Below are 10,359 nucleotides of genomic sequence, written 5' to 3'. Positions count from 1 at the left end.
GCTTCCTCTGGAACTTACGCGATCGGCAACCGGCCGTTTATTGTTTTATTGCAGCCGATCTCTGTTCTGGACTTGCACAAACTGCGTTGCAATGCATATCATTTTCCAAATGTCATTTATGTGAAAATATGAAGTCAAAATATGAAGAAGTGTAAACGCCCGTTAACACAGGCCAGAGACGCTGAAGACGGACGCACAGAGAAAAATACTGTAGCAGGCAGATCACTCACTGTTCATGATGCACAATGATGCAAGTTCAACTATTAGTAGAAAATCCTAAATATTGATTTGGGGGTTTAAATGAGTGTTTCTGAGGGGAACTGACTGTCTTCAGAAACGTTTAGATGGTATTTTCTTTTCATCTCGTATAATTCACATTAAAGCAGTTTCAGCGCAGCTCTGCTTTGTTTACTGCGATAACCAAGGAAACGCTATATCAGCGCCTCCTGCTATCAGAGAGTGAATCTGCGTCCCATTCAGAGCTTCGCTTTTTGTTTCGTTCAGGCATGTAGTATAATTTCACAAAGCTAGTCAGAACATTGTTTTTGCTTCAAATTGGGTTATTATTAAATCAAATTATGTATATGAAATTATATAAAGAAATGATATGCGTATGAATTATATAACTAAAATTAAATAACTGTAATTAGAGATTTAGGTTAAATAAAGATGTCAGTCTTTATTTTTCTTCTTTTAAAGGGCAGCAGTAGCTCTAGCAGCAAATCAACCATCCACATCAAAAGCTGCAGGACAGCCCACATTTCAGAAACAAATCAAAGAAAAAATAAACAAATATTACTGTTCCAAATATTCTGTATGTTGCTCAAAATATATTGTGTTCTGTTTTTTAGAGCTGTCTCAGAGACGCATTTTAGAGCTGTAACAAAAATACCGTGACACCGTGATATTTTTGCTTAAGGTTATACCGTCAAAATCTCATACCGGCCCATGCCTACTTCGGAACATTCATTCACGGATTTGCGCTACTGTCTTCACACACAGACGAAACTTACTAGAGAAGTGTGACATAATATACCTCTGTAAATAAATATAAATTCACGTCTCGCGCACTTTATTGCCCTTTGAATGTAACGTGTATGGAATCATGGCTGAATTTCATGTGAAGTCCACTTGCAGTCGAATAAGACCACGCTTGAATGCCGCTGCCTGAACAAGCGACCTCCTTACTGAAGTGAAAGTGTTGACTAGTGTCACTATCTCGTGAACGCGCCGTCGGATCTCCACCAAATTCGGGGGATCCCTTCAGCTCGAGGAGCCCTCTTGAACGCCACCCCCCGCGCGTCGGTAGCCCCCCGATCCGGGATCACTTGATCGGTCGGCGCCGGACCGCAAATTTAACCCCCCGTAACTCCCGAACCCCGGGGGCTATCGAACCGGGGGTGGTCTCATTCGAAAGCGGGCCTCTAGACGTACACTCGATTCGTGTTCGAGAGGGTTCCTTGAGCTGAAGGGATCCCCCGAATTTGGTGCGGATTCGCCGTGCCGTTACGGAGATATGGCCGTTCAAAGTTTCAATGGTTTTCCATAGACTTAAGCTTTAAAGTGTTTCATCCAGGTCGCCAGTAGCAAACAATAGAGCAGCGCGCTCTACTTGACAAACTAAGTAATTATACCATTTCAAACATTTTATCTCCGTTATATGTTCTGTAAAAAAATTTTTTACATCGGCGGCATATTCGCTGATACCGACAGGCTCATATCGGCCGATAATATCGGCAAAACGATATATCGGTCGTGCTCTAAATAAAAGTATTAACTACTTTAAAAATCTTACAAAAGTTTCAATGGTTTTCCATAGACTTAAGCTTTAAAGTGTTTCATCCAGGTCGCCAGTAGCAAACAATAGAGCAGCGCGCTCTACTTGACAAACTAAGTAATTATACCATTTCAAACATTTTATCTCCGTTATATGTTCTGTAAAAAAATTTTTTACATCGGCGGCATATTCGCTGATACCGACAGGCTCATATCGGCCGATAATATCGGCAAAACGATATATCGGTCGTGCTCTAAATAAAAGTATTAACTACTTTAAAAATTTAGAACCCAAAATTCTGAATAGTAGTATACATTTTTTTACATTTCTGTTAAAATAAAAGTGGTTTGCAAGCCTTAATGATGTTCAATTTGTCATTGAATTGTTCTTTTGAGCAAAACTGGAATTGGTAAAATCAGTTTCCAGAATATGTCTGAATCTAAATTATTTTTTAAAATCTTTATTCTGTAATCACAAATGACTGGCAAGGTCATGGAAATCCATTGTTTAAAAAGAGTACAAACTCTGTTTAATGCAAGCTTTTATGAAAGTCCATCTCTTCATTGTTCATACTAGGAAACAACAGTTCACTCAACAATTAGCAATTAACAACACAACAATGTTTATATATACTGATAGCCTGCATGTAAGCTTTTGGTTGAGTGCATGCATGGGGGGATGGCGATGACCCCTTGGGATATCTAGGATATGACCCTATTAATGCAAAGGAAAGAGAGGACATTGACACTATTTACTGTCAGAGTGCAATGGTAACTATACAAAGCCAGTCTGACAAGCACATTCATTTTTGCATCGTCACTCACAGGGAGCCATCCAGATTTTTTCAGAAAATGTAAAAATATAAATTGTTTCATTATTGTTTGTTTCAAGCTTTCAGAAAGGTACGCACATGCTTGAATTCATTGTGACTTGTGGCTTAACTTTCTACTCTCTAGTCAGAGTAGAGTTCCTGTTGTCTGGATGCCTGCACAGTCTTCCCCGATAGACAGAAAAGCTATTAAAGTGCCTCTGAAACGAGAGTATCGCTTTTATTAGTCCGTTATTGGGAGCAAGATCAAAGGTGAACTTTAAACAGTCTAAGGCATTGTAAGCTGATGGTGCACACATAAAAGTAGCCTCTGGTGAACATAAAAACTGGAGGGAACATGTTTTGTTTCGCTAAGAAAAATAATCTCAGATTTAAAAGGCAGTAAAAGGCCTATTCCAGCTGATGCCGTGTCTCGATGCCTAATGAACAGCTTGTGCGAGACCATGGAAAGTGTGTTAAATTGTAAAGGTTTGTGTGGAATGTTGTATCTCATTTCTCTTTGATTTTCCTTTTAATTACCGAGCCGAGGACTCTTAGTGTGACCCGCTCTGCTGTTTCCTAACACGGACAGACAGCAGGCTACGAGATCTTGGTGACGGGCATGGCGGCGGCAGTGTTCCGCTCTGCAGTAATGCATGCCTCTTGGTCAAATGTCTGTTTTTAAGGATGAACAGGTACGGAGGTTGAAGCTGATGTGAGAGTGGGCTATCTCCTGACATTTTACGTAATCCCTTCCAGCATGCGGTTTCTTGCACATTGAGAAGATTTGGCTAGCAGCGAGAATTGGCTTTTTCACATATGCAAGCTGTCATGTCGGATTGAGTGTTGACATGATACCGGGAGGTGAAGGGCCTTGATAGTGAAATAGACTCTGATTGGATTTATATGACAGTCCGCCTCGGGGTAGCGGCCTTTAGTTGACGACAGGATTCCTATCCAGATGCTTTTAACCCTTCCACTGGGTTAGAGATTGAGATTGTGCATCAGATGGAGGATTTGGTCATGCTGAAGTGTTTGCTCTTCAATTCAGCCCCATGTGTATGTCAACGTGTCCATGTGTTTCTAAATATTCCTGATTAAGGTGTGTGACAACATCGGGGATGACGCAGAGTTGATGTGTAAAAGAGACAAGCCTTACCTGCGACGGTCATGCCCTTGTGCAGGTTTTGGCATCTGAAAACACAGTACCTGTCACAAATAGTTAAAGCTTTGGCCGTCCTGTCCCAACCGACTGTATTTGAACTTTTCACTTGTCAATTCAAAAAGGTTAGCGTTAAAACCGTGAGGGCAGTGGGTGAAAATTGATGGATGCCTCCCTGGCATTTTTATGGCAAAGCAGATGCCTATTGTCTGGTGGCCTCTTTCTTCTGCCTCTTTGCAATGGATCAGCGGGTGTGGGCAAGCGAGTATGAAAGCACTTCAGGCCCAGGGTGTCATCTTCAGGAGAGCTTTGTCCTCTGCAGATCACTGCTCACCAGCCCTACCTCCTGCCAGTGTTAATCTAATTAGTTCTATATGAGCGGCACGGTGGGTGCTGCAGCTGCCCAACTCCCAGGTGTGGCCTGTTGGGTCTTCTGAAGAATTAAGAATGAGTTGGTGCAGATTAATACTGGCTTCTTTGACAGTTTAAAATGGAATCTTTATTTGAACAAGCAAAATTCTGTCAGTTTACTGTCATTTTAAACTTGTAAGTCTTCTGTCTTTCACAGAAGAAAGTAGGTCTAAGTTAAGCAGAATGCCTCAGGATTGGCTCATGAATTGCCTAAACCAGCAACCTTCCAGTTAGAAGACCTGTACATTTCCAGAAAAATACCCCCCTCCCCCCACATGATTGTAAAGCGCTTTGGGTGTAAAACAATACACAATAAAGCGCTATATAAATGCATCATTCATTCATTCAAATTTACCACTATACAGTGCTTAACCAATGATATACTGTTTGTTTATTTTGCTCAGGCATGGAATCTGTTCATCAGAAGTTTAAAATGGTGTTTTCCAAGCCTATAAATGAACAGAATAGAGAAAGTCATATAAAAGTCAGCAAAATTTCTGTGCATAGACTACCATTTAAAGATTTGAATTTGTAAGATTTTGTTTTTAAAAGCATTCTCTCCAAGACTGCATTTATTTGATAAAAAATGTAGTAAAATCAATATTGTGAAATATTATAATTTAAAAGAACTGTTTTTTATTTTAATATATTTTAATATGTAATTTATTCCAGTGGTGGCAAAGCTGAGTTTTCAGCAGACATTACTCCAGTCTCCTCAGTGTCACATGATCCTTCAGAAATAATTCTAAAATGCTGAGTTGTTGCTCAAGAAACATTTAATTTTTATCGTTGAAAACAGCTGTGCTGCTAAATATTTTTATACAAACAGTGATACTTTTTTTCAGGATTCCTTAATAAATATAAAGTTTAAAGAACCATTAAAAAAATAATTTTTTTGGAACATTATAAATGTATTTACTGTCAGTTTCTATCAATTTAATGAACCCTTGCTGAATAAAATTCCAATAATTCCTTTCTGACCCTAGATTTTTGAATGGTAGTCTATATATCATGCAGCTTATTCTCATCCAGTGATAATTTTTATTTTACCCCTACCATCTCCTGAAATTCTATGCTTAATGTTATTATAGGAGCTATTTTGGTCCAAGTCAGTTTTTTTGCATTGCAGGTTGAACTGAAGATGAAATACAATGACAAGCATGCCAAGTCACGAGGGCTTCTGCCTGGTGGGCGCTGGTACGAGATTCAAGCATATCGGGCACTAAACCAGGCACTCGGAAGGTCAGAGCCACATGAATTTTACAATTGGTATTTATACATATGTATTTCTCTGACATGGTACAAATCTTTTAAGACCAATTTGGTGTTTGCTGTCCTCATAGGTGTATACGACATCGAAATGACTGGGGGGCACTTATACTGGTCGATGACCGGTTTAGGACAAACCCAAACAAATACATCACAGGTAAATTACTAATGGTCTAAAAGTGCTAAAAAATGATTGTCCCTTTCTGTCACCCAGCTGTAGTTCCATTTCTGTATCACTAGATGGAGATAATGACCTACCGCAGTGGTTTTGACTGGGCTGTGGCCAGATAATGTGTACATAAGGTCTTGCTCTTTTACATGTAACAGTGATGGGTTGAAAACATTCATTACTTGAAAATCTACACGTACTGACAGTACTGTGGTAGAGTGTTATGAAAATAGTGGTCAAGTAGAGTGGTTAAATGTTTGTCAAACGCTGCTGTCCTCTTCTCTCAGGCCTGTCAAAGTGGGTGCGTCAGCTAGTGAGGCACCATGACACCTTCACTGGCGCCATGCAGTCCCTGGAGTCCTTTTCTCAAAGCCAGCGGGGGGCAGTAGAGACCTTTGAAGAGACACAATCTCAAGCTGCCCCTCAACACCCCAGCCCTTCCACTATTACCTCACCCCCTCCCGAGATAATCACCCCCCTCAAGCCATTTGACCATAGGCTTGCACCGCCGAACCTACACACCGAGGTGCGGGCGGCCAACTCTGAGAGCAGGTCTTCTGAATCAGGTATATGGCTTGAGTGGAGAAATTTTTTTTTTATTGTATTTGCGTCCTGAAGGAAGTCACTGTATTTGGTGATGATGGATAACTGTTGGGCCAACGGTTTCCTGCTTCACTCCATTAAAGGCCTGTAACTTCCATGCAGTTATTTATGTCTTTTAAAATGAGACCTTTTTGGATTATATACATCTTGCTCTTCATGTCGTTTAAAGGAAAAGTTCACTGGAAAATTGAAAAATAATTTATCATCTTATTGTAAATGAACATGGTTTTTTGTTGTTGTTGTTTTGGCTGTTGAACAAAAGAGAAAAATGACTGATTATAACTGCAGTCATTTGGATTTTTTTTATTTTATTTTAGTATCTTATTTTATATTATTATTTATTGTTATTTATTAATTCCCCCCCCCACCCATTTTGGAGCTTGACAGCCCAAACAATACTCTTCAAGTTTGGGGTCAGAAAGATTTTTTAAGACATTGATAGTTTTATTTAGAATTAAATTAATCAAAAGAGAAAGAAAGTACATTTATAATGTTACATAAAATAAATAAATAATACATTTCAATAACTTTTGATTTCAAATATATGCTAGTCTTTTGAACATTATATTCATGAAAGATTACTGAGAATCCTGAAAAAAGTTGTTTACACAAACATATTAAACTGCGCAGCTGTTTTCAACATTGTTAATAAGAAATGTTTCTTGTTCACCAAATTAAAATGTGATGTGACATTTAAGATTTGAGTAGTAGCTGATGATCAGTTTTATCATCAAATAAATGCAGCTTTAATGAGGATAAGAGATAAGATTTTACCAACCCTAAACTTTTAATAACTACTCTAGTTTGTGTAAACAAGTGGCCAGTACATTCTTCAAGATTTTTCCTTTAGTTTACCAAAGAAAACTAAGGACGTCAAATAGATTTAAACCAATGTGTGGGTGAGTAAACAATGACAAAATGTATTTTTGGGTCAGCTATTTCTTTAACATTGTGGGCACCTTTATGTAAAACCATATGGTAAGTGAGCGTGCATTTATGTGGCATGTACATGTATGTGTGTGTGCTGTACACGCTATTCACTCCTCATTGCCCCTGTCAGACTATGTGGCCCCTGACTGACTGAACAGCATTGGGATGAGCAGATGTCTGACTGTTGCTTTTAATGAAATCCCTTTGACCTTTGTTTGTGGTAGATTGAGCGTGAGTATTTGCGTACACTTGAGAACAAATCAGGGACTCCACTCATTCAGACATATAAACCATATTGTAGACCCAAACCCTAAAGCCCTATACACAGTTATCATAGAGACCCTGTGCTCCACCACTTAATTAAAGCTAACCCTCAAACGTGTTTTGTCTGACGAACAATGCAGGATGTATTGTTTTAACCAAAGATTCTGCTTTGAGGTGAACATTTGAGCTGGTATACACACCCAAGAGTTTTGTATAATTGTCACTCAGATGTCTTTGTGTCTGTCTGTTTGAACAGGTGACAAAAAGAATATGCAGCATCCATCTGAACCAAGCAGAGAACATAATGTCCAAAGAACACCATGGCCTACAAGCCACCTCTTCACTTCCACTCCAGTCAGTAGCCAATTCAAGACTCCTATTTTTCAATCCGAGCCAGATGCGAGTTCAGTGATCAACAAGCAAGTTCAGCATGAAGTTATTTCTGTTGCACCAAAGCACCAAATAAATGTGGTTCCTGACCTAAATGACAGTTCAGTTGATCCTCAACTTGAGCAGGTCTTTGTGATCCCTGCCTCTACTTCAAAGGATACCACCACTGGAATGGACCATAAGGATACTGAAGTGGATGAACAAAGTATCTTCTACAGCCCTGAGCTTTTTGAAGGAGATGAGGAGGAGAAGGAAGAGACTACTGAGAAATCTTTTCCAGAAGTCAGCCATCCTCTCGCTAATAGCACAGCCAGTGTTCTTTTAGAGGACCTCTTTGGTTCAGAGGAAGGAAAGAGGACATTGTCTGAAGACCTTGTGAGCAGCGCTGTCCCAGACGACACATTGTTACAGGGTAGTACAGAGCAGAGAGATTTAAACTGCGGGACAGATATTGGCTCACAAAATGGTGCCAGCAGTAGTCGATTACGTAGACTCTCCAGATGTAGGCAGAAAAGGCCCAACACATCAGCAGCATCAGGTAAACTCACCAACTATTTTAAACACGTGCCCCCAACTAGCCAACCGTGCATAATTATAATTGATGACTGATGTTTAGCTTTGTGTATGATGAAGAAAGAAAAGAGCGAATGTATGCAAGTCTATTGTGTCTTATTTGGTTTAATAATGAACATTTTAATCGTACCCCCAAAAATCAACATACGGCCACTGATCTGTCTTTAATAAGCTCCTGAGAATCTGTGTATCTTTTATAAGAATTATTAAAATAAGTGACAAGCACATCCTCCTCTCTGCGACGTAATGTCTTGACTGGGTTGATTTTAATGAGATGTACTGTACTGTGGGGGCTAAAAATTGGAAGGTGTGGGCAGGGGTGTACATGGCTGATTTCACTCGGCTGAGAGGTTCTACATTTTTACTCAGAAATTACAGCCCAGTAAAGTTTTATTTGTGTGAACTCTGAATGTAAACAGGGGGCAGCTGTGTAGTGCTGGGGCGCCAAGGGCAGGCGGGTCTGTAAACAGACACAGAAAGCTGCTTCTTTCTGTCTTGCTCTCACTAAAAGCTCTAAGAAATGACAACATGTGAAGGATTAAGTTATATGAACACACAAATAACAACGCATTGAACTGGGCTAAATCTATAGTGAAGTATTTTTAATAAAGTAATAAAAATTTTAATTATGTAAATTGTAATTATTAGTAGAAGTGTTTTGTTTATTTTAATTAATTAACTAGTGTTAATTTAAAATGTCAATACTATTATAGGTTGCACCAATAAGCATTAAGTTTAAATCTAGATTAAATCAAGGTTTATCTAATAATTCTGTTGCACCAAACTTTAAAACTTGTTTAAAAATAAGCAGGTTTACATTTAAACCATCATTTTGATCCTTGGTTTATTTTATATTTAAAATAGATTAACTTTAATCCTGTTGCTCCATAATTTTAAACTCAGATTTTAATCTCAATTCCAAATTTACAGATGAGGAGGTTTAAATAAAATAAAGTGCACCTACAGTTACAATATGTGGCTGATTGAACAAAGACAGAAACAGTGGGTGTGTCGTCAGGTCTCAAAGAGGTGTTTATTATAAATTAAAATTAAAGCACACTGAGCCGGCAGATTGCGAGGGTCGTGGCAGCCCGTAGTATACTTGCGTCTGCTATCGAGTCCGGGATGTGAATCTCACTTATCTCGGTGCATCTCAGCATACGACAAAGAAAAGAAGACAGGATCGCGGCCGCACCTCTCGTTTCTCACGGTCGCTCCACACGCGTGCTGAACGGTGATCAAACGGACAGTGCAGTGCTGTCACGAGCGGAGGTAGCAAATCATGCCAGTTATTTTCTCTTATCTCGGTTGTTTTGTCAAGCTATACTCCATTAATTGATACTAGAGCCCTGCATTTCAGCCCAGGCCCAACAGGCCCCGACTTCTTTACAACCCCAGAGCCGAGCGTTGGGTCCATTTTCACATCATAGCTCAGACGCGGGCCGGGCATTGGACCTATTTTAGGCTTCTCCTTATTTTTATATTTTAGACATCCATCAATTATGGTGATACAATTTTTTTGCCGTGCTGGTGGTGGAAACAACAAGACATGCTACCGCGACTGTCAAGAGTGGCTCGGACGGTGTTTAGTGTCCCTTCAGCAGCAGCGAGCACAGATGCCTTCAGCTCAACTGGAAGAGTTTCGCGTGCGAGCGCATGCAATAGGCTAAAGCGTCCCGCAAAGCCCCAGCAAAAGTAATTACCATAAATGTGTCATGGGGAAATAGGAGATATTTTAATTATTTATTAATAAACTAGTGTTTTCTGAGTCAGTGTCGCCAAGATGAAGTTGATGATCCTGACTTGCCATCTCCTCATTGGTCGTGCCTTTAGAGAGAAATGCATCTTTACAGATTTTATAATGAAACCGTTTTTGATTTGAATTATTTTGTTTTAAAGTAGTAATTCAAACCTTTCTATAGATATATTTAGCAAGTCTGTGAGGCAAGTATTCACTGAGTTTCAGTTCATCATTGTGAAGCGCTCCTACAACCGAGACAGCA

The 10,359-nt window shown here is 39.5% G+C and overlaps 1 protein-coding gene across 1 annotated transcript in view; it reads left to right on the top strand.

Moving 5' to 3' along the window:
• Window positions 1-8,962, top strand: part of LOC107548546 (Fanconi anemia group J protein-like) — a 43,553-nt gene extending 34,591 nt beyond the window's left edge. Inside the window, exons 17-20 of the mRNA XM_016229264.1 lie at window positions 5,288-5,400; window positions 5,502-5,584; window positions 5,884-6,162; window positions 7,650-8,962. Coding sequence (XP_016084750.1) covers window positions 5,288-5,400; window positions 5,502-5,584; window positions 5,884-6,162; window positions 7,650-8,392 — 1,218 coding nt within the window. The 3' untranslated portion in view covers window positions 8,393-8,962. The remainder of the gene's footprint in view (window positions 1-5,287; window positions 5,401-5,501; window positions 5,585-5,883; window positions 6,163-7,649) is intronic.
• The last annotated feature ends 1,397 nt before the right edge of the window (window positions 8,963-10,359 follow it).

Source organism: Sinocyclocheilus grahami, unplaced genomic scaffold, assembly GCF_001515645.1.
Source record: "Sinocyclocheilus grahami isolate Dianchi unplaced genomic scaffold, SAMN03320097.WGS_v1.1 scaffold350.1, whole genome shotgun sequence".
NCBI classification, from domain to species: domain Eukaryota; kingdom Metazoa; phylum Chordata; class Actinopteri; order Cypriniformes; family Cyprinidae; genus Sinocyclocheilus; species Sinocyclocheilus grahami.
This window is presented reverse-complemented; position numbering and strand designations above follow the sequence as displayed.